The sequence below is a fragment of the Saccopteryx leptura genome, chromosome 2 (genome assembly GCF_036850995.1).
Source record: "Saccopteryx leptura isolate mSacLep1 chromosome 2, mSacLep1_pri_phased_curated, whole genome shotgun sequence".
In the NCBI taxonomy this organism is placed as follows: domain Eukaryota; kingdom Metazoa; phylum Chordata; class Mammalia; order Chiroptera; family Emballonuridae; genus Saccopteryx; species Saccopteryx leptura.
Window position 1 is genome coordinate 131,872,245 of NC_089504.1, and position 23,644 is coordinate 131,895,888.

A 23,644-nucleotide genomic window follows, 5' to 3' on the forward strand; every position below is an offset into this window, starting at 1 on the left:
CTAGCCCTGACATCTGCCTTAGCCAGGAAAAGCAGGAGCCAACTAGGAGTGAATCCTGGTCTCAGTTATGTCACTTGGGATCATTCTGTCAGGAGGCCTCAAGGATAGGGTGAGAAATGGGGGTGGGAGGATCAGGAGTAGCTCCAAGTACCCGAGGTGAACAGCAGGCTCTGAAGTCAGCCGGCACACCCCTCACCCCACCTCTGACTTTGACAGGAAGAGATGGGCCAGGCAGCTCTTGGCTCCCAGATCCTGAGCAGGATGCCCTCAGCTCCCTGGGAAGCCTGACCCTTGGCAGAGGAAGCCTGTTGTCACTATGGCCCCTCTAGAGCCCCTGCCCACCAGCCTGGCACAGAGCTGGCTGAATCGGCAGCAAGGACCGTGCAGCCCCCGCCCCGCGCTGGCTCTCACCCTGCTACAGTTCACCCTGGAATTCCCAGGGGTCGGACCCCACTGGCCCATCTCTCCTCATCCGTACCCTTCTCAGTAACTGGTGATAAAAGAGGTGTGGATCATGCTTAAATTGTTTCTCTTTTCCTTAAATGAATTCTGGGATTTGAATTTGGGATTTTGAAATGAATTTTGGGGTTTGAAGCAAGAGATGTATCTTTCCCAGAGGTAACATGACATCATGGGAAGAGCATGAACCTTGGCCTCAGATAAACTTGGACTGTATTCCTAACTTAGCTAATTTGTGACCTTGGGCAAATTATATAACCTTACAAACCACAATTTTTCCTTATAGATGGGGATAAGAATACCTATATTGCAGGGTGTTGTGAGGATTAAGTGAGATAATATATGGAGCTGGGCCCATAGCAGATAGCCAATATTTGGCAGCTGTTTATCATTATTAATGTTATTCCCAAGTTGTGCTTTGCTAGGATGAAAGCTCCATTGAGGAAATGCTAATTAAGCTCTTACTGTGAGTATGCCTTTGCCAACACACATGGAACTGGGCAGGGCTGTGGCCTGTGCAGAGTGAACGTAGCCCCTGCAGACTGGGGCTGCGGAAGCTGAGGCAGGTCTGCAGAGAGCGGTAGTACAAAGCAGAGTGTGGCAGTGCTGTCCAAGAGCCAGAGGGAGGGGAGACCGTCACAGATGGCTGGAGACGGTTCCCTTAATGAGGTGAGTTGGACCTGGGCCATGATGGATGGGGGATTCTAAGAGTGGAGTAGGGGATAGTGAAAAGGGAATCCCTGTGGAAGGAAGAGAGGGAAGCCTAGGGAGCAGCAAGCTGTTCGGCGAGGCTGGAACAAAGGGTGTGTGAAGGCGCAGTGAGTAAGACGGAGCTGGAGACGGCATCAGGGAAGAACAGGCCGGCCGGGCCTGCAATGCCAGCAGAGGAATTCAGACTTGTCTTCAGTGGGGAGGCATAGGAGGCTTTGACAAAAAGATGCTTTAGGGGGGGAAAAAGGGAAAGATGCTTTAGGCTACCTTCTACAGTGGAGATTGAAAAGCCACCCAGGTCCTAGAGAAAGAAATGCTGAGTAGCCAGAGGTGTGAGGATCTGGGCTGAAGGAGCAGCTGCATGTGGGCAGAGGGGAGGCAGAGAGACACTATGGATCCAAGATTTAAAAGCTACGGAGAATGAGAAACAGGGAAGAGTTAAAGTTGACAGGTATCTTGTTGAGATGCCTAAGCGAAGGACGTAACATTCACAGGGTCTGAGAGAGAAGTGGTCCATGATCCCCAGAGTACAAATTTCTGAAACCCATTAGAGGAGACAGAAGTGATCATTCCCACCACCATCTTTTCTGAGACCCAGTAATGAGTGTCTCTCCCCTTAGTGTCAGCCTGTGCTGCTGGGGTCACCAGTAGTCAGAACCAGAAGGGGCCTCGCTGCTCACCCCCTCTGTAATCGGGGCAGAGGCCCTGAAGAAAAGCAGAGCGGTCCTGGAGCTGCAGAGTTCCCTAGGGTAGGCCTGCCATTGTCCTTCGGCCTGGGACCCTCCCTCTTTCTCTAAAGCCCCCAGACCAGTCTCACCTGTGTGCCACCTGGCCATATACTTCTTCAGCCTGCTGTGCTGTGGTCTCCCAGGGCTCCTCTGCCCACGTGGTGGGGACAGTGGTGACAGCATACCTCGGGTCAGGAGATGTCCCTGAAGGAGCAATGGTTTCCTACCCCAGGATGACAAGACCTAATTCATGAGGGAGTAGGGACCTGGGACAGCACCTGTGCTAATTCTCCTTCTCTCTGCAGATTCCACTCACCCCGCTCCAGCCACCGTCTGAGCCACCAGCCTCCCCCTCCCTGAGCTCCACTGAGGGACTGGCCACCTCGCTGCCTCTGGGGCACTTTGCTGCACAGAGAGAGGTAGGAGGTATAGGCACAGTGGTCTGGCTCTGCTGGCTATGGGCTTGTCAGTTGCCTCCATTGCTGTCTCCTAAGTCCCAGGGGGTACACAGATCCTTGTCCAGGCTGGGTCTGAGCCCTCAGCCATCACCTCATACCAAGAAAAACAGACCCCGTTTTTCTTGCCAGTATTGTGATTGCACTGGCCTTGAAAGCGAATGTGTTAATATTGCAGTAAGAGTGATAGCTCCCTCTCTGCCAGGCGTTGTGCTGAACACCTGGATCTCAGCTGTCTTATTTTATGAGGTTAAACATAATTACCATCCATTTTACAGATGATACAATGAAGCTTAGAGATTCAGTTACTTGCCAAATACTAGTTAATAATTAAATAGTAGATCTGGTACTTGAACCTACATAGTCTGGTTCCAGAGCCCATGGTGTAAACCACGGTGTCACACTGGCCTGGCTTGGGTGCAAGAAGAGGCCACGCAAAAGCCAGGAAGAGCTTGCAGTAGTCAGTCGTTCCTAGTCCCTTCTCCATGGAGATCAGGTCAGCAGGCAGCTGTCTGAGCCAAGAAGGCCTAGGCTTACCTGCAGTGACTGACTTAAGACTTGGTCACATCACATCCCCTTCTAGAGTCTCTGTGTTCTTTCTGGAGCCTAAAAAATGAACAGGCCTCCCTGCCCTGGGGCAGCCAGAGCTGTCCGTGTTGTAGGTAGCCAGCCCTGCCCATGCAAGTAGCAGTGGGAAGTGTGGGTGACTGGGGCTGGGATAACTAGGAGGGGAGGTGGAGTGCCCACCCAACGCCCGTCGTGCAGGGAAAAAGAGTTGGACCAACCAGGGCTCAGTGACCCTTGAGGAACATGAGCCAGCATATCCCAGAAGCAGTCGATCCCTTTCGGGGACACAGACAAAACCAGGCCAGCTCTGCTCCTGGCACACTGAGTTCTGTGCAGCTCAGGTCCTGGGTCTGCACATGGTCTCCTCATGCCGTTTCTCCCCCAAGGTGTGCTGGGAGCAACAACTGCGGCCAGGAGGCCCGGGACCTCCGGTCACCCCACCCTCTGCGCTGGATGCCCTGTCCCCATTCCTTCGAAAGAAAGCCCAGATCCTGGAGGTGCTGAGAGCCCTAGAAGAAACTGACCCCTTGCTTCTCTGCTCACCTGCCACACCATGGCGACCTCCAAGCGAGCGTCCTGGCTCCCCCGAGCCCATCAATGGCGAGCTGTGCGGCCCACCCCAACCTGAACCCTCACCCTGGGCCCCCTACCTGCTACTAGGCCCTGGTAGCCTGGGAGGCCTGCTACACTGGGAGCACCTCTTGGGGAACCCTAGGGAGGGAGAGGGTGCTGGGCGGCCCTGGGGCCCTCGTAGAGGCTCCCCCAAGGCGCCTGGTGCCGTCTCTGGCCCACCCTGTGCCCCAGGGAGCAGCTCCTCCTCCTCTTCTGATGAGGCAGGGGACCCCAATGAGGCACCCAGCCCTGACACCCTGCTCGGGGCCCTGGCCCACAAACAGTTGAACCTAGGCCAGCTCCTTGAGGACACCGAGTCTTACCTACAGGCCTTCCTGGCCGGGGCTGCTGGACCACTCAACGGGGACCACCCCAGTCCCGGGCAGCTGTCCTCCCCAGACCAGGAGCCCCTACAACTGTCCAAGTCCAAAGGCCTGCCCAAGTCAGCTTGGGGTGGGGGCACCCCAGAGGCTCATGGGCCGGGCTTTGGTGCTGCCTCAGAGGGCCAGGATCCCCTCCCGTTCCTCAGCATGTTCATTGGTGCGGGGGATACCCCCCTGGGCTCACGACTTGGCCACCCCCACTCCTCATCTCAGGTGAAAAGCAAGCTCCAAATTGGCCCTTCTTCTCCTGGGGAAGCCCAGGGACCCCTTCTGCCCTCTCCAGCCAGAGGTCTCAAGTTCCTAAAGCTGCCTTCAGCCTCAGAGAAGGTCCCCAGCCCAGGAGGCCCCCAGCTCAGCCCTCAGTTCCCCCGGAACTCCCGAATCCCCTGCCGGAGCAGTGGCTCAGATGGCAGCCCCTCCCCGCTGCTGGCCCGAAAGGGTTTGGGTGGAGGAGAGCTGTCTCCAGAAGGGGCACAGGGCCTGCCCACCAGCCCTTCACCCTGCTCCACAGCCCTGGACTCTGCACAGCTCCGACCTCCCCAGCCAGCCTTGTCCACCACACTGTCCCCTGGATCGGCGGTGTCTCCCTGCTACGAGAACATCCTGGACCTTTCTCGGAGCACCTTTAGGGGGCCTTCTCCAGAGCCACCTCCATCCCCATTGCAGGTGCCCACCTACCCACAACTAGCTCTAGAAATACAACAGGCCTCTGAGGTCCTCAGAAGCCCTGGAGCACCCCCTAGCCCTTGCCTCCCAGAATCCTGCCCCTGTGGGAGCCCCCAGGAGAAGAGTTTGGACAAGGCAGTCTTGGAGTCTCCCCATCCTGGCCGCAGGACCCCTGGCAGCTCAGCAAAGAAGCCCAGCCAGGGTGCAGGGCGGCGACTTGGAGATTCTGGCTACACACCTCTGCGGGACAGACTAGCAGCCTTGGGGAAACTGAAGACTGGCCCCGATGGGCCCCACGGCCCAGAGAAGAACGGGGTGCTAACCAGACCTTGTGCCGAGAAGGAGCGGGGAGCAGGAAGGCTAGGGGAGAGCACTGGACACATGGCTCTCTCCAGCCCCAGGCCCCTTGAGCAGCTGGAAGCCAAGGGAGCCCTGCGGGGGGCAGTGGCTTTGGGCACAAGCAGCCTGAAGCAGCAGGATCCCACTCTCCTTGGTGACCCTGGGGCCCGAGTCTACTCTTCCCACTCCATGGGGGCCCGGGTGGACTTGGAGCCTGTCTCACCAAGGAGCTGCCTCACCAAAGTGGAGCTGGCCAAGAGTCGGCTGGCAGGAGCCCTGTGCCCCCAGGTACCCCGCACCCCTGTCAAAGTGCCAACCTCAGCCCCCAGCCTGGGCAAGCCCAATAAGAGCCCCCACGGCAGCCCAACAAAGCTACCTTCCAAGTCACCTACCAAGGTGGTGCCTCGACCTGTGGCCCCACCAGCCACCAGGGAGCCCCCCAAGTCTGACAAGGGGAAGGGCCCACCTTGGACAGACTGTGGACCCGCTATGGCCCAGCCCACACCCTCAGCACCTGGCCCCGCTGATCCAAGCCAAGTTCCTGAGGGGCGTGCCCCACACTCGGCCATTGAGGAGAAGGTGATGAAGGGCATCGAGGAGAACGTGCTGCGGCTCCAGGTCCAGGAGCGGGCACCGGGCACCGAGGCCAAGCACCGAAACACCAGTAGCATTGCCAGCTGGTTTGGCCTGAAGAAGAGCAAGCTGCCAGCACTGAACCGCCGCACAGAGGCCACCAAGAGCAAGGAGGGGGCCAGCAGGGGCTCCCCACTCCGTAAGGAGGCCAAGGTGGAATCCCGGAAGCTGGAGGCAGAGAGCCTCAACATCTCCAAACTGATGGCTAAGGCGGAAGATTTGCGCCGGGCGCTAGAGGAGGAGAAGGCCTACCTGAGCAGCAGGGCCCGGCCGCGGCCCGGGACAGCAGTGTCAGGGCCCGGTGCAGGGCTGGGGCAGGGCCAGGGCCAGCTGACTGGCATGTACCAGGGTGCAGACACCTTCATGCAGCAGCTGCTCAACAGGTGAGGACCTTGGACTACTCAGCAGGTGGTTGTTGACTTGGGACTGCCTGGCCTAGAAGCTTACGCTTTACAGAGGTCAAAAGGGGTTAGAGATCCAGCAACATGGCACCAAAGTATCTGGGGGTTAGTGGCCTGACTAATAGGAAAGTTGGGGGGCCTGTCCAGGCGGTGGCACAGTGGATACAATGTTGGACTGGGATGCGGAGGACCCAGATTCAAAACCCCGAGGACACCAGCTTGAGTGCGGGCTCGTCGGTTTGAGCAAGGCTCACCAGCTTGATTGAGCCCAAGATCGCTGGCTTGAACAAGGGGTCACTAGGTCTGCTGAAGCCCCCCTGGTCTAGGCACATATGAGAAAGCAATCAATGAACAACTAAGGAGTTGCAATGAAGAATTGATGCTTCTCATCTCTCTTCCTTCTGGTCTGTCTGTCCCTATCAGTCCCTCTCTCTGTGTCTCTCTGTCTCTGTCACAAAAAAAGAGGAAAGGTGGGGAGATTTGTGCCCAGTTCCCCTCCTCTATGGTTCTCTGACATTGGACTTGCTGAGACCCTTTCTCATTTGGGAAGAGAGGTTTTATCCAGTATCAGATGAAGTAGCCTACCTAAGTGCCTGCACACAGTAGTCAAGGGAATGCTAGTTCCGAACCATGGCCTGATGAAAGTCTTACTCTGGGGGCTTCCCATCTAGACCAGTGGTAATCAACCTGGTCCCTACCGCCCACTAGTGGGCCTTCCAGCTTTTACGGTGAGCGGTAGCGGAGCAACCAAAGTATAAGTAAAAAGATTTAACTATAGTAAGTTGTTTTATAAAGATTTACTCTGCCAAACTTAGCGAAAATCTGACATAAAGTACTTGGTAAGTTATTATTATATGCTTTAACTTGCTGTAACTCTGCTTTGTAAATTTTATAAAGTAAAGTTACTTCCCTACTTTATAAATCACCATTACTATGGAACTGGTGGGCGGTTAGAAAATTTTACTACTAACAGAGATACAAAAGTGGGCGGTAGGTATAAAAAGGTTGACTACCCATCCTCTAGAACAGTGGTCCCCAACCCCTGGGCCATGGACCGGTACCGGTCCACAAAGAATAAATAACTTACATTATTTCCGTTTTATTTGTATTTAAGTCTGAACAATGTTTTATTTTTTTTAAATGACCAGATTTCCTCTGTTACATCCGTCTAAGACTCATTCTTGACGCTTGTCTTGGTCACGTGATACATTTATCCGTCCCACCCTAAAGGCCAGTCCATGAAAATATTTTCTGACATTAAACCGGTCCATGGCCCACAAAAGGTTGGGGACCACTGCTCTAGAACAAGGAGAGTCTCCTTTCCATCTTGCCTTTTGGCACCTGCCGTGGGCCCAGCACTGGGAGTAATGGTTCAGGGAAGAGGCCTCCCCACCTCGCAGTTGCTCTGTCTGAGTCAGGTTAAAGCCGAATGTCTGCAGGAACTGGGCCCCCGGTAAGGTGATTGGAACAGCAAGTGCACTCTCAGGCCAAGTATGTTGTTTGTAGACCAGGATGTGACCAGGTCTGCCTTCTACCTGCCAACATTTTCGCATGGTCTCTAGGTTTGACTCTGGATAGCCTTGGGAGCGTTCTCCTATCTTCCCTGCGCCTGCTCTTCCTCTGTGGTTTCCCCTAGGGTATCTGACTGTTTCCAGTGTCAGAAGGGGTTAGGGACAACCACCAGGGTTATGGTCCCCTTTTCCAGGTGCAGAGAGGGGGTGCCTTACTAGGCCCACACCATAGGTGGGAGCAAGGCCTCCCTCATCTCCTCTGCACTACTGCTCCTAGGGTGGATGGCAAGGAGCTGCCACCCAAGAGCTGGAGGGAGCCCAAACCCGAGTATGGTGACTTTCAGCCAATGTCCTCTGACTCCAAGAACTCCTGGCCAGCCTCAGGGCCCCGAAATGGCCTGGTGGGCCCTCTTCAGGGCTGTGGAAAAGGGAAGGTAAGTTCTTGGGGAAGGGACGGGCAGAGGGCTGGTCCCTGGGTCCTGCCAGCTCTCTTGCACCTGGAGGGCTCCCCTCTCTGAGGCCTGGAAGCTGCTGGATGCACTTCCGGTCTGGGAGTGGGGGGGTGTAATGGGGGAGCTGGGAAGAAGAGAGGTTTTCCTGAGGGCTGGCAGGCTGTGGTCACTAAGATCCATAGTCCAGAGGTCCTAATGATGAGGGTTGGGGCGGGGCTTGGGGTGAGGGAGAAATGAGCTCAGAGGCCTCCTGTTTCCCATAGCCAAGCAGCGAGCCAGAGAGGCAGGAAGAGATGCCCTCAGAGGACAGCCTGGCCGAGCCAGTGCCCACCTCACACTTCACAGGTCAGCAGGGTCAAGGGCCCAGGATGGGACCGGCTCCTCACTTGCTGCTTACTTTACTGTTTCCTGTCACTGCAGCAGGTGTCCAGCCATGAGTGCCATTTTGGTGCCAATCACCAGGTGGGCACTGAGGCTGCACAGTACATCCCTGCCCTCAGGGTGCCAGCCCATCTTCCCCAAGCCTAAGGGAGGTGGGACGGGGTAGGCAGGGACTACTGAGCCTGTAGGGCCTGGAGGAGTCCGGGCCAGGGGCGGAGCCTGGGCTGGGCCAGGAAGCTGGAAGAAGAAGGCAGTGTATGAGCCACCTACAGCTTCACATTCGTGACTTACCCTCCCCTCCCCCAGCCTGTGGCTCCTTGACTCGAACCCTGGACAGTGGCATTGGGACCTTCCCACCTCCAGACCATAGCAGCTGTGGGACCCCCAGCAAGAATCCTCCCAAGACCAAGCCACCACGGCTGGAGCCCCCACCCGGGGGGACCCCAACTCGGCCACCACCCCTTACCAAAGTCCCCCGCCGTGCCCACACACTGGAGCGTGAGGTGCCAGGCATAGAGGAGCTGCTGGTGAGCGGGCGGCACCCCAGCATGCCAGCCTTTCCCGCGCTGCTCACTGCTGCTCCAGGCCACCGGGACCATCAGACCTGTCCTGACGGTGAGTATCCTGGCAGGGGGCGGGCTTCCCCTAGGGCTTCACCAACCACCATCTACCTTCCCCTTGTCATCACATAGATCCCTGTGAAGACCCAGGACCTCCCCCTCCTGTCCAGCTGGCCAAAAACTGGACCTTCCCCAATGCCAGGGCAGCTGGTGGCTCTAGTGACCCTTTCCTGTGCCCACCCCGACAATTGGAGGGGCTGCCCAGGACCCCAATGGTAAGCAGGACTGAAGGGGAAACGGAGTAGGACTAAAGGGTGGGGGAATAAGAGGGGGAGCCCAATTTCTCCAGTGAGGTACAGCCCTGTCCCAGAGGGGGATTGGTGGGAGAGCCCCTTGGGTGCCCCTCTGGGCATCCCCTCTTTCATCCCTCTTGAGGAAAAGGGTCTTGCCCTCTGCAGAACCTTGGTGGGACTGTGCTGTCATCTCTCCAGCCTGCCTCTGGGTGCAGCCGCCTAGGTGGGCCCCTGCCTGAGGCAGAGCCCAGGGCCGTTCAGGCTGGGCTGGGAGGTTAGAGGGGCCTCCTGAGCTCCCCTCCTTTCCCAGGCCCTGGCAGTGGACCGGAAGCGGAGCCTCGAACCTCGCCGCCCAGCCCCTACGACGCCCCAGGGCCCAGCATTTGGGGGTAGCCGCACTCCCAGCACATCGGACATGGGCGAGGAAGGCAGAGTGGCCAGTGGGCCCCCCCCAGGGCTGGAGACCTCAGAGTCTCTTAGCGACTCGCTCTACGACTCGCTTTCCTCCTGTGGGAGTCAGGGCTGAGGCACTGTGCCTCGGAGCACAGACTGGACGGCTCTCCTCAGGCCCTGCCCCTCAGGGCCTGTAGGGTTCCTCCCTGAAGGGACTAAGGAAGCAGATTGACAAGAAGGTGAAGGGGTCCCTGTCACAGCTGCTGTGGAGGAGATGACCACTCTCAGCTCAGGGAGAGACCGCACCTTTGGTCCATCCTCTCACCTCTTCCTCCGAGGGACTGGGTTTCCGGGCCGCTGTGTTCCAGCCCTAGCTCCTACTTCAGGCTGAGCCATCTTGTGGTGCTGGGCTTTCTGCCTGCCAGCTGTGCCATCTCTGCCAAACATGGCTGCTCCTTGCCCCAGCCCCCACGGGGCCAGTCTGGAGGCCCCGTGCTAGTGGCGTTTTGGGGTAAGGAGTCAAGTTGCCTTCTCTCTCATCTGCCCTGGTCCTCCCTGCTGTCTGAATGGTGCTGCCCTCCCTTGCCCCATGTCTTTGGGGTCTGTTTGTCTGTCTTCTTGTTTTTTTTATATATTAAAGCACCTGGCCCACTCCCCACCCTCATCCCCCCACTGTGGTTAATTTATCTGTTATTATAAATGCGGCTGCTCTGCTTCCAGCCTCTGCTTTTGCAGTATCCCTAATAAAACGTGGAGGCCCCTCCATGCCCCCGACTCGGCTTGTTCTGTGGGAGGACCGAGGGATGGACAGGTGGATGGAAACTGTGGGCACCGGGGTGGGGGAGACTATCCCAGGTGCCCTGTGAAGCAAACCCCCTTCCAGAGAGCTTGCTGAGGTCACCTGGAAGGCAAGTAATGATTGGGGGGTTGGGGTCTGCTTAGGTCTGGAATAGTGCCTGGGTCGGGAGATTCCCCTGGCCCAGGACCTGAGCAGGGCAGAGGCAGGCTGTCTCTTGGGGAGGGACCGGTGGTCATGCATGTACCCCTGTACATACCAGATGGGGTGGGACCTGCAAACTGAGCTTCAGGGGCTGCAGGGTTAGCAGAGTTAAGTGTCTGTAACTCCTGTTGCCATGAAAGGAGGCACAACAATTTGGGTCTCAAACTGTTGGCGACTTCTAATTTCCCCTCAGACCTTGGCTTTCCCCTGATCTTGCCCCTATTTCTACCTCATTTCACTCAGAAGTTCTCCACGCTCTAAAATTCTCACTTTCGGAAAGAGAGGCCAAGAATGTGACTCACTTCTCACTTTAGTAAGGGGAGACTGTGCCTGGCCTGTGGTGGCACAGTGGATAGAGCATCGACCTAGAACGCTGAGGTCGCTGGTTCTAAACCCCAGGCTTGCTCAGTCAAGGCACATACAGGAAGCAACTAGCACAAGTTGATGCTTCCGCTTCTGCCCCCTTTTTCTCCTCTCTCTCTCTCCTTTCTCTTAAAAAAAAAAAAAATTAATAAAAATCTTTAAAAAAAAAAAAAAAAGGAAGGGGAGACTGTGCAGAAGGGTCTGGACTTCCAGGAGTTATTTCAGACTCTCCACATGCACAGGAAGGCCAGGGGTGGTTGTGGCCCTCCAGCCCTTGGAGGGCCTGTTGGGCATGAGGTTGGGCAATGACCTGAAGGTAAACCAGGTGGTAGCCAGGTCATCCACATTGGCCAGCCTCCTGCCCACCTGGGTTATAAGGTGCTGAATGACTTCCAGAGTGCTCACCTGACATAGTCTACACTGGCTGCCTCCCTGTGGCATACATTCTGGAGGCTACCTGGGCAGCATGCACACTCAGTACTGCTGGCCTTGTGGACAAGACAGTTCATTGTAGGCATGGGGGCCCTGTAGTAGACACACGGCATTTTGACACCGCAGGCTTGCTGAGCCAAGGTCAGGCGTGCCTGGACAGGGAGTAGTGCTGGGCACATTCACAACTCAGTTATGCTGTGGACACTGTCCCAGGCTCTGACCAGCCCAAGGAAGGTTGGGAGTGGGGAGGGTGTCAGCACCTCCTTTTATACTAGCCCCTTCCAGCAGTGTCTCCCAGCCCCCCCAATGCTCCTGAGAGTAGTAAAAGAACTCCCTGTTAACCTGACCAGGCAGTGGCACAGTATATAGGGCATCAGACTGGGACGCAGAGGACCCAGGTTCAAAACCCTGAGGTTACCAGCTTGAGCCCAAAGGTCACTGGCTTGAGCATGGGGTCACAGACATGACCCCATGGTGGCTGGCTTGAGCAAGGGGTCACTCGCTCTGCTGCATATCCCCCCTCGTCAAGGCACATGTGAGAAAGCAATCAATGAACAACTAAGGAGCCACTATAAAGAATTTATGCTTCTCATCTCTGTCTGTCCCTATCTGTCCCTCTCTGTCTCTGTCAAAAAAACAACTCCGTGTTAAAATAAACACCTACAGTATTGCTGGTCCCATCAGCCAGACTTTCTCCTTAGCTCTGCTCTTCTACCCTCTCCCTGAATCTGGCCTCTCCCTTCAGTTTCCCTTAGTTGATATCATCATTGAAGAAATTAACAAGACTTAGGGAAGGGGCAAGTCACATAAGTTGGTTTTCTTTAAATGTTGGAATCCCCTTTTCTTACTTCATCTTTTACTTACAGGTTTCTATCCCACTGTGCCTTCTGTTTTTATGGGCTTAAGTATGATACTACCAAGCTGCAAATCTCTGCTTCTTGCCAGGCAGGCTCAAAGAAGTCTATATCATCCTTCTCCTAACTTACTATTTCTTGGTTTTCCAGGCCCTTTTCTCTGTTTGAACCTGATGGATTACCTCATCTCCTTGTTTCCTTGTTAGAGTAGAATTGTTTGCCCGCAGGATATGCACTCTGTTTTCTTTTCAGGAAGGAGCTTGGCATGCTGGGTTTGACTCTGGACTCCCCATTTTAAGCCAAGACCAATGGGTCCATCCATGTTTGTGTCACCAGGGTCTGGTCAGTCACTACCAGTCTCTGTTCTTCAGGGTTTGTAAATGCAAGGTGTCGCCTTGTTCCCTGGGGAAATCACTGTCAGTCACCAAAGCAGGGTAGCATCAGTCATACCCGGAGCCAGGCCTTCCCCACCAACTGTTCCAAGGTGGGATGCTCTTGTTCCTAAATCTCCCATCATTCTGCTAACTGGTACTGGGCCTGTATGAGCCAGCCCGCATCCCACGTAACTGTGCTGCACACACAGACCGAATATTCCATCTGAAGCAGTTCTGGGGAGGGGGACACACGTGCGTTAAAGACGTGTGTTTTCTGGGAAACTGATTTCTCCTTGAACTTCAAGGAAAGGTTTGGCTAAAAGACCACTCCATTCTCACTATGGCTGAACATGTCATATCTCAGTTTGCAGCCTCTGCTTGCCTGATTAAGGTGACCTCACTGTTTTCTCCATGAACAATGGGTGACTGCTTCACCACTCAGTAGGACACTTTCTGTGGTGTTTCCCTAACAAAGGAAGCCAAAACAGCCAGACCCCTCCCCTTACTCCTCACCCCCCAAAGGCATCAAGGGATCACCAAGACTATGAAAAGGTTTTGGGGCCTGACCTGTGGTGGCGTAGTGGATAAAGCGTCGACCTGGAAATGCTGAGGTCGCCGGTTCGAAACCCTGGGCTTGCCTGGTCAAGGCACATATGGGAGTTGATGCTTCTAGCTCCTCCCCCGTCTCTCTCCTCTCTTCCTCTCTCTCTCTCTCCTCTCTCTAAAATGAATTAATAAAATTTAAAAAAATTTTAAAAAAATGTCAGATACAGAATATTTAAGACGATGAAATATATAAAATGTATCACTATACCCATCAAAGAAACTCAGTAGCACCTGAAGAAGATTTAAAAAAAAAAAAGGTTTTGGGTTCCTCCTCACTGGGAACCCTGCCTTTTGTAGGAATGTCCCAAATGTTAACTGAGGTTTTCCCTGGTTTGCCAGTGATTTTTATTTATCCTTTTCTGGAGTTTCTGCAAATATGTTTTGTTTTCTTTATCAATAAAAAAGTTTTTAAAAAAATAATCATGCTCTGCATGACTGACCTGTGGTGGCACAGTGGATAAAGCATTGACCTGGAACGCTGAGGCTGTCAGTTCAACCCCTGGGCTTGCCAGGTCAAGGCACATATGGGAGTTGATGCTTCCTGCTCTTCCCCCTCCCTTCTCTCTCTTTCTCTATCCTCTGTAAAATAAATAAATAAAATCTTAAAAAAACAAAACAAAACCCTGGGCTTGCCCAGTCAAGGCACATAGAGAAAGCAACTACTATGAGTTGATGCTTCCTGTTTCTCCCTTTTGCTCTCTTTTTCTCTTTCATTCTCCTATCTCTAAAAATCAATAAATAAAATCTAATAAAAGTTTAAAAAAAAATCATGCTCTGAAGAAAAATCTGGATAAATACTCCCATCTGTAATCATGTGTGACTTAATTCAAGCATATAAATAATATTGTAGAGTGAGGACAGAGAGAAAGGGGAGGTGGGAGCGGGAAGCATCAACTCCTAGTAGTTGCTTCTCATGTGCCTTGACGGGAAGCCCAGGGTTTTGCACCCGCAATCTCAGCATTCCAGGTTGACGCTTTATCCACTGACCCACCACAGGTCAGGCTCAAGCATATAAACAATTTTTAAAAAAGCATGTGACCTTGGCCAGTTGGCTCAATAGTAGAGCGTCATCCCGGCATGTGGACATCCTGGGTTTGATTCCCGGTCCGGGCACACAGGAGAAGTGGCCATCTGCTTCTCCACCCTTCCTCCTCCCACTTCTTTCTCTCTCACACGCATTCTCTCTCTCTCTCTCTCTCTCTCTCTCTCTCTCTCTCTCTTCCCTCTTGCAACCATGGCTGGATTGGTTCTACCTCATCTGGCTGGGCACTGAGGATGACTCTGTGGAGCCTCAGCCTAAGGAGCTAAAAATAGCTCAGTTGCCAGTATGACCCCAGATGGGCAGAGCATCTGCCCCAGACAGGAGTTGCTGGGTAGATCCCTGTCAAGGGCGCATGTGGGAGTCTCTCTATATCTCCCCTCCACTCACTGGGAAAAGAAGAAAAAAAGCATGTAAATTTGAAGTAAATACAGCTGAACATTTCTATGATATTGGAGTGAGGTATAACTTTAAAAAAATTTTAATGAAAATAATTACACTTTTTTGTAATTATTAAAAACATGCAGATTATAAAAGTGCATGTTCATGGGCTTTTTGTTTTGTTTTGTTTTTTGGTGAGAGAGACAGAAAGAGGCAGGAAGAGAGATGAGAAGTATCAACTCGTAGTTGTGGCACGTTAGTTGTTCATTGGTTGCTTCTCACATGTGCCTTGACTAGAGAGCTCCAGCCAAGCCAGCGACCTTGGGTTTCAAGCCAGAGACCTTTGGACTCAAGCCCAAGACCATGAGGTCATCTCAGTGATCCCACACTCCAGTTGGCAACCATGCACTTAAGCTGGAGAGCCTGTACTCAAATTGGCAGCTTTGGCATTTCAAACCTGGGATCTCAGCATCCCAGGTCGAGGCTCTAACCATTGCACCACCACTGGTCAGGCTATAATTGTAATTATTGATTTTAGAGAGAGAGAGAAAGGGAGAGAGATACATTTGTTGTTCCACATATTTATGCATTTATTGGTTGATTGTTGTATATGCTTTGACAGGGGATGAAACCAGCAACCTTGGTGTATCAGGATGATGCTATAACCAACTGAGCTACCCAGCCATGGATGGCATTTTCTTTCTAAGTAACTAAAGTTGAATAGAATGTTTTGTTTTGTTTTGTTTTTAATGAGAGAGAGACAGGAAGGGAGAGAGATGAGAAGCATCAACTTGTAGTTGTATCACTTTAGTTGTTCATTCATTGCTTTCTCATACGTGCCTTGACCAGGGGACTCAAGCCGAGCTAGCAATCCCTTGCTCAAGCCAGCGACCTTGGGCTTCAAACCAGTGACTTTTGGGCTCAAGCCAGCAACCATGGGGTCATGTCTATAATCCCACACTTAAGCTAATGACTCTGTGCTCAAGTTGGTGAGGTCAAGCTTGATACATATCTGGTGACTCAGATCCATTGTTCTTAGTTATAGTTTTACTATCCTTTATCTCATAGCCCATGAGGTCAGGATCTATAACCATGGTGTTTTGTGGCTGGGGAGGGGCAAAGGCCATGTCCAGTATCAACCCTACACCAGGGAACACCAAAGACTGCCAGCAAACACCAGAAGCTGGGAGTGGCCTGGAACAGATTCTCCCACACAGCCCTCAAAAGGAAGCTACCGTGGCCTGACCAGGAGGTGGCGCAGTGGATAGAGTGTCAGACTGGGATGCTGAGGACCCAGGTTCAAGACCCTGAGGTCGCCAGCTTGAGCGCGGGCTCATCTGGTTTGAGCCAAAGCTCACCAGCTTGGACCCAAGGTCGCTGGCTCAAGCAAGGGGTTACTCGGTCTGAAGGCCAAGGTCAAGGCACATATGAGAAAGCAATCAATGAACAACTAAAGGTTTCGCAATGCGCAACGAAAAACTAATGGTTGATGCTTCTCATCTCTCCATTCCTGTCTGTCTGTCCCTGTCTATCCTTCACTCTCTGTTTCTGTAAAAAAAAAAAAATAAATTAAAAAAAAAAAAAAGCTACCCTGCCTACACCTTGATCTTGGACTTCTAGCCTCCACTTCTGTGAGACAATACATTTCTGCTGTTTAAGCTGCCCAGTCTGTGGTACTTTGTTAAGGAAGCCCTGGGACACTAATACAGAGGGGTCAGAGGCGGATTTAACGGCGGGCACACTGGGCGCGTGCCCTGGGCCCCAACTTCTGAATGGTCCCACAAAACCCCAACTTTACACTTTTTTCTAATGAAGGGGGACCCTTCATTGGGCCCTGTAAAGCCAGTATCCACAGCCAGGGCCACCATCAAAGCAGCCCGGCCCATGCAGGTTCGCATTGGATTCGGACAGTCGGTAAAGAAACAACGGAGCCACAAACTGGTGGGCCATAGTCTTTAATCCTAGCTTGCACCCGGCAGGCAAGTAAAAACACACACTGGGCTCCAAAACCCAATCACATTCAGTGCTCACAAAGCCACTGACTTATCCGAGTTTCCTAGAATCAAAGGTTTCTAGCTCACCAGCCTTATTTTCCTCAATTCCCCATCTCCTTTCTTATCCCAGATACAAACTCTGTACAAACTGGCATCTCACTCAGCACTCCGCCATCTTGGCTGCTTTTCCTGGCCTCCTCCACGTGGCCTCCTCCTGCTGCTGGCTCTACTCTCTCTGCTCTCTCATGCTAACCTCAGGAACCAAGAGCGCAAGCTCCCACTCCATCCCCATTTTATAGTGTAGAAATCCAAACCCTTAATCCAATATACAAAATAGGGAAGTCTCTAATACAAAGTCACTTCTCTGAGGCATGATTGGATTGTACCACCCCACATCAAAACGGGTGGGAAAGGTTTAATCCCAAAACCAAGCCCCAGGCTACAAGGATTCTGCCTGCCCACAGAGACAAACATTAATATCACCTGGGCAACGGCCTCCACTTGGGCAGCACCACTTTAACAAAGTGAGCATAATACATTTTATCTGCCCAACAGGCCCTTAGGGGCCCAATATTTTCTTCTGCGACCAGGGCCTCAACTGACCTTAATCCGCCTCTGAGAGAGGTTGCAGTTATTGGTAATGAAAAGGACCAGGAGTGCCTGACCTGTGGTGGCGCAGTGGATAAAGCGTCAACCTGGAAATGCTGAAGTTGCTGGTTCAAAACATTGGGCTTGCCTGGTCAAGGCACATATGGGAGTTGATGCTTCCCACTCCTTCCCCCCCCCCTCTCTTTCCCCTCTCTATAATGAATAAATAAAAATAATCTTTTAAAAAAAAAAAAAGAAAGAAAGAAAGAAAGAAAAGGACCAGGAAATGACCATGGGAGTGAGTGACTCAGACATGGCAGAGGACAAGGTCATTGGAGATGAGAGATGGTGGAACTGAGAGGCCAGAATACTGCGAGGATTATCTGGGAGGGTATTGAAATCTCTAAGAATTAGAACAGAATTAATGTCAAAGGGAATGATAGTGAGACATGAGCCAAACCCTTCAAGAAATAAAAGGAAGTAACCAGCTATTGAGAGATAAGTGGAAAAGGGAGGCAGAGTGGGTGGTATAGTCGGTTGATGTGAGATTCAAAGCTGAAGGGCTTTAGGGAAGAACTGTCTGAAAGCACTGAGGGAAAGAAGGGCGCCCAGCCTATTGGCTGAGGGACAGGAGGCAACACCCACTTGAAAGGGCTGCAGGGAGAGCCAGGAGGGCAAAGGGCTTTAAAGAGGCTGTGTCCACAGGGAGTTGGCTGAGAAGGGCCTTGAGCTCTATCTAGGTCCCTGCGGAAGGGTTAGGAGATGGTAACAAGAGTAGGGAATGTGCAGGGCTATGAGGTCATCACACATCGATGGGAGCAGCTACAAAATGTGGTGGCCATGTATATCAACTTACCTCAGAGGGACTCTTTATTTTTTTTTTTTTTTTTTTTTTCCCTGAAGCTGGAAACGGGGAGAGACAGTCAGACAGACTCCCGCATGCACCCGACCGGGATCCACCCGGCACGCCCACCATGGGGCGACGCTCTGCCCACCAGGGGGCGATGCTCTGCCCATCCTGGGCATCGCTATATTGCGACCAGAGCCGTGCTAGCGCCTGAGGCAGAGGCCACAGAGCCATCCCCAGCGCCCGGGCCATCTTTGCTCCAATGGAGCCTTGGCTGAGGGAGGGGAAGAGAGAGACAGAGAGGAAAGCAGGGCGGAGGGGTGGAGAAGCAAATGGGTGCTTCTCCTGTGTGCCCTGGCCGGGAATCGAACCCGGGTCCTCCGCACGCTAGGCCGACGCTCTACCGCTGAGCCAACCGGCCAGGGCCAGAGGGACTCTTTATTGAGAAGAGAGAAGTCAGGAAGGGAGAAAGATGAGAAGCATCACTTGTAGTTGTGGTACTTTAGTTGTTCATTGATTGCTTCTCATATGTGCCTTGACTGGAGTGCTCCAGCCAAGCCAGTGACCCCTTGCTCAAGTCAGCAACCTTGGGCTTTAAGCCAGCGACCTTTGGGCTCAAGCCAGTGACCATGGGAATCATGTCTATGATCCCAAGCTCAAGCCAGTGACCCCATGCTCAAGCTGCTGAGCCTGCGCTCAATCCGAATGAGCCCGTGCTCCAACTGGTGAAATCAGGGTTTCAAACCTGGGATCAGCATCCCAGGTCGATGCTCTAGCTACTGCGCCACCACCAATCAGGCAGAGGGACTGTTCCCTGAACCCTTTTGTATCATGTGGATGGGGAAAGTCGTAAAGATGTGAAATAGTCACAGCAAACAAAGAGGAACTAGGCTCGGGGCAAGTCAAGGATTTTCAAAGGAGCCTAGAGCCCAGCAGAGGCTGAAGAGCCAGCATGTCCAGTGAGTGGCATCAATTCACAGGCAAGTAGGGTTTTAGTGGTTGCTGTTTCTTCTCTTAGGAGGGTATAGAGGCCTGGTTTTAGGAAGAGAGAAGGGAGATGGTGGGATTAGTCCTAGGATGGGTTTTGCTGATGAGGAAGTTAAGGTGGCTCCATAGGCTTCCACTGAGCAATAGTAATAATAATAATAATAATTATTATTATTATTATTATAGGCCCTTAGCCAGTGACTCAGTAGACAAAGCACCATCCCAGTGTGCAGAAGTTATAGGTTCAATCCCTGGTCAGGGTGGTACAGGAATCAATCTATGAGTGCACAACTAAATGGAACAGCTAAGTCGAACGAGTTGATGTTTCTTCCCCCCCCACCCCGTTCTCTCTCAAATCAACGGAAAACAAAAAATTTTTAAAAATTTTAAAAATAATAGCCTGACCTATGGTGGTGCAGTGGATTAAGCATAGACCTGGAGTGCTGAGGTCACTGGTTTGAAACCCTGAGCTTGCCTGGTCAAGGCACATGTGTGAGTTGATGCTTTAATAATAATAATAATAATAATAATAATAATAGAAGGCAAACACATGCACAGTGTTTACAGTGTGCCAGGCACTGTTCTAAGTGCTTATACATATTAACTCAGTTAATCTTCAGCAGTCTTTTTAGGTAAGTATTGTTATCCCCATTTTATTTTACTTATTTTTTAAGATTTTATTTATTAATTTTATTTATTTTATTTATTTATTTTTTACAGAGAGAGAGTCAGAGAGAGGGATAGACAGGGACAGACAGACAGGAATGGAGAGATGAGAAGCATCAATCATTAGTTTTTCATTGCATGTTGCAACACCTTAATTGTTCATTGATTGCCCTCTCATACGTGCCTTGACTGCAGGCCTTCAGCAGACCAAATAACCCATTGCTCGAGCCAGCGACCTTGGCCTCAAGCTGGTGAGCTTTTGCTCAAACCAGATGAGCCCTCGCTCAAGCTGGTGACCTCAGGGTCTCGAACCTGGGTCCTCCGCATCCTAGTCCGATGCTCTATCCACTGCGCCACCTCCCGGTCAGGCTTATTTATTAATTTTAGAGGGGTGAGGGGAGCGAGATTGTAGTTGCTTCACTGTAGTTGTTCATTGACTGATATATATATATATATATATATATATATATATATATATATATATATATATATATATATAAATTTTTTTTTTCCATTGACTGATTCTTGCATGTGCCTTGAACCAGGCAAGCTCAAGGTGTCAAACAGGCGACCTCAGCATTCCAGGTCAATGCTCTACTACTGCGCCACCGCAAATCAGGCTGTTATCTCCATTTTAATATGAGAGAGTGAGGCTCAGAGAGCTTAACTAAATTGCCCAAGATTAAAGCTTGTCTGGATTGCTCGCTATACGGAGCACGCCCATGCCATTCCCCACGCCCTCCCCCAGGCCTGCTTCCCTTACCCCTTTCTCTCCCCGGAGCTCCCAGGGCCCTTCTTTTCTTTCTTCTATTTATTTATTTATTTTTAGATTTATTCATTTTTAGAGAGAGGAGACAGAGAGAGAGAGAAGGGAGGAGCTGGAAGCATCAACTCCCATATGTGCCTTGACCAGGCAAGCCCGGGGTTTCAAACCCGTGACCTCAGCGCTCCAGGTCGATGCTTTACCCACTGCGCCACCACAGGTCAGGCCCAGGGTCCGTCTTTTGCTGTAACTTGTTTCCTGAGCCCATATCTTATGCAGCCCATCTCTTCCACCTCTGTGACTTTCTAAACAAACTTTCTCTTATATAATAGGTTGAATAAATAAAGCTTGTCTGAGGGCAGAGCTGTGATTCAAACACGGGCAGTTCAGCATCCGAGTCTGTGGAGGAGATGTGAGGAGGCATTGAAGAGGGTCAGACTAGCCTGACCAGGCGGTGGCGCAGTGGACCCAGGTTTGAAACCTCAAGGTCGCCAGCTTGAGCGCGGGCTCATCTGGTTTGAGCAAAGCTCACCAGCTTGAGCCTAAGGGGTCACCGGCTCTGTTGTAGCCCCCTACCCCTGCCCTGGGTCGAGGCACATATGAGAAAGCAATGGACGAACAACCAAGGTGCTGTAATGAAGAATTGATGCTTCTCATCTCTCTCCCTTCCTGTCTTTCTGTCCCTATCTGTCCCTCTCTTTGACTCTCTCTGTCAAAAAAAGTAAAGGAGCAGGATAAAGCATGTGTGTGGTGGCTTGGAAAATATATTGCCACCAGGTGGTGCAATAGCAACAGCGCCCATCCAGAGGTTTGCAGGCTTGAACTGCCACCCTGTGGTGAGAAGAGGAAATACAGAGTGCCCTCCCTTCATTTGAGACCAACGCTGGGAATCCTGGCTACCATCTCCCACACCCACTACATGTGTTGCACAAAGTACAGAAAATATGAATGTGTGAATTTGGACATACATAAACTCTTCCCTTTCCATATATGTTTCCCCTAGAACCAACCCGGCCAGTCTGGCCTCCCAGCTCGGCCTTGTGGTAGGCACTGTTCCAACAGCCAGGCCCAAGACCGGCAGCATTGGCAAGGGAGCAGGGGACTTGGTCTGGTTTGCCTCTCTGGACCTGACCCTTCTGAAGTCAGCACACTCTGCTGGGGACCTTCTTCCCCACACGGAGCCTCCCCTTTCATTCCTTCATCTCCTCATTCACCCATTCTGTTGCTTATACAACAAACATTCATTTCATTGGGCACCTAGTAGATGTGCCCAATGAGCTGGTGAGTAGATGAGCCCAATTTCTCTAGCTCTGAGCTAGAGAAATACCCAGTAGTGCAAATGCTGGGTTTATGATTAATTTGTTTAATTTTATAAGAAACTATCAACTATTTTTATGAGGTTGTGTTTTGTTTTTTTTTACCACTGGCAATGTATGAGGGATCCAGTTGCTCCCCATTCTCACCAGTACTTGGTGTTATCACTATTTAAAAAAAATTTTTTTGGCCCTGGCCGGTTGGCTCAGCGGTAGAGCGTCAGCCTGGCGTGCAGGGGACCGGGGTTTGATTCCCGGCCAGGGCACATAGGAGAAGCACCCATTTGCTTCTCCACCCCTCCCCCTCTCCTTCCTCTCTGTCTCTCTCTTCCCCTCCCGCAGCCAAGGCTCCATTGGAGCAAAGATGGCCCGGGCGCTGGGGATGGCTCCTTGGCCTCTGCCCCAGGCGCTAGAGTGGCTCTGGTCGCAGCAGAGCGAAGCCCGGGAGGGGCAGAGCATCGCCCCCTGGTGGGCAGAGCGTCGCCCCTGGTGGGCGTGCCCGGTGGATCCCAGTCGGGCGCATGCGGGAGTCTGTCTGACTGTCTCTCCCCGTTTCCAGCTTCAGAAAAATACAAAAAAAAAAAAAAAAGAAAGAAAGAAAAGAACATCACCGCAATAATGTTATTAGCATTATGCACTAGCCGTATTTCTTTACATCACCTATCTAGTCAGTGTTTGTATTAGGTACCTATTGCTGTGTAACTTAGTGGTTTAACGGAACAATGAACATTTATTGTGGCTCTCAGTTTCTGTGGGTCAGGAACTTGGGAGCATTTTAGCTGGGAGGTTCTGGCTCAGTGTCTCTTGAGAGTTCAGTCATCCGAAAGCTTTGATCTATTCAATACTTTCCAGGTGCTCATTTTACACTAGCTGGCAAGTTTTGGGGGAAGAAGTCGTCTCTGCAAGGGTTCTCTTCAGGGCAGCTTAAAGGGCTTCAGAACCTGTGCCTGCCTGGTTTCCCCCAGAGCAAGTGAACAAGGAGCCAAGGAGGAAGATGCGCTGCCTTTTTCATGACTCACCTGGCTTCATGAGTCACACACACTGCGTCCTTCAGTCAGACCTGCCAGCCTGCTTTACTACGATAGGGTGTGAACACCAGGAGAATGGATCCTTGGGGGCCCATCCTGGAGGGGGGTTACCACAGATTCAAATCACTCCAGGTCTCTCTCTCCCCCCCTTTATCTCTCCAGTTTGTTTATTAGAATCAGATTCCAAACAAGGTCTACATCATTGCATTTGTAAATATAGCTCGCTCATTTCCTCTTTGGTTTTGTTCTTATTTCCTTGCCTTTTTTTTTTTTAAGAAACCAAGCTGTTTGTCCTTAGACTTTTACTGGATTTTGCTGCTTGCATGCCCATAATGTGACTTAATATTGTCCTTCGATCCCTGTCTTTCCTATCCTTATATCCAGAACTTAAAATATCGTTGGGATGCCATGTTGTTTACTTCCAACAGGAGGCATATGTCAGGTTGTCTCTCTTCATAGGATGTTGGTGGCTGTTGATGATCATTGTCTACCTTCATTTCATTATTTCATCAGAAGTTTACAAAATAGTGATAAGTCCTGTAATCCCTTCATTTATCAGCTTGACTATTTCTATAGAAAGAAACTTTCACTTACTCTTTGATTACCTTGCAATACAGTTAATACAAAAAGGAAGGAATAGGGTTCGATTCCCAGCAAGGGCACACAGGAGAAGCGCCCATTTGCTTCTCCACCCCTCCGCCGCGCTTTCCTCTCTGTCTCTCTCTTCCCCTCCCGCAGCCAAGGCTCCATTGGAGCAAGGATGGCCCGGGCGCTGGGGATGGCTCTGTGGCCTCTGCCTCAGGCGCTAGAGTGGCTCTGGTCGCAACATGGCGACGCCCAGGATGGGCAGAGCATCGCCCCCTGG

At 51.8% G+C, this 23,644-nt stretch overlaps 1 protein-coding gene and 1 long non-coding RNA gene across 6 annotated transcripts in view; both read left to right on the forward strand.

Annotated features, from left to right (window-relative positions):
* NCKAP5L (NCK associated protein 5 like) overlaps nucleotides 1-13,087 on the forward strand; it is a 72,732-nt gene extending 59,645 nt beyond the window's left edge. For 4 of the 5 annotated variants that reach the window (XM_066368761.1, XM_066368763.1, XM_066368765.1 and 1 more), the window contains exons 7-13: nucleotides 2,204-2,317; nucleotides 3,307-5,936; nucleotides 7,743-7,899; nucleotides 8,181-8,262; nucleotides 8,605-8,913; nucleotides 8,991-9,133; nucleotides 9,462-13,087. In XM_066368761.1, the coding sequence (XP_066224858.1) occupies nucleotides 2,204-2,317; nucleotides 3,307-5,936; nucleotides 7,743-7,899; nucleotides 8,181-8,262; nucleotides 8,605-8,913; nucleotides 8,991-9,133; nucleotides 9,462-9,677 (3,651 nt within the window). In that variant the 3' untranslated portion in view covers nucleotides 9,678-13,087. The other variant, XM_066368764.1, reaches the window with a different exon arrangement.
* LOC136394926 (uncharacterized) overlaps nucleotides 1-23,644 on the forward strand; it is a 199,618-nt gene that overhangs the window by 153,139 nt on the left and 22,835 nt on the right. The window lies entirely within an intron of this gene.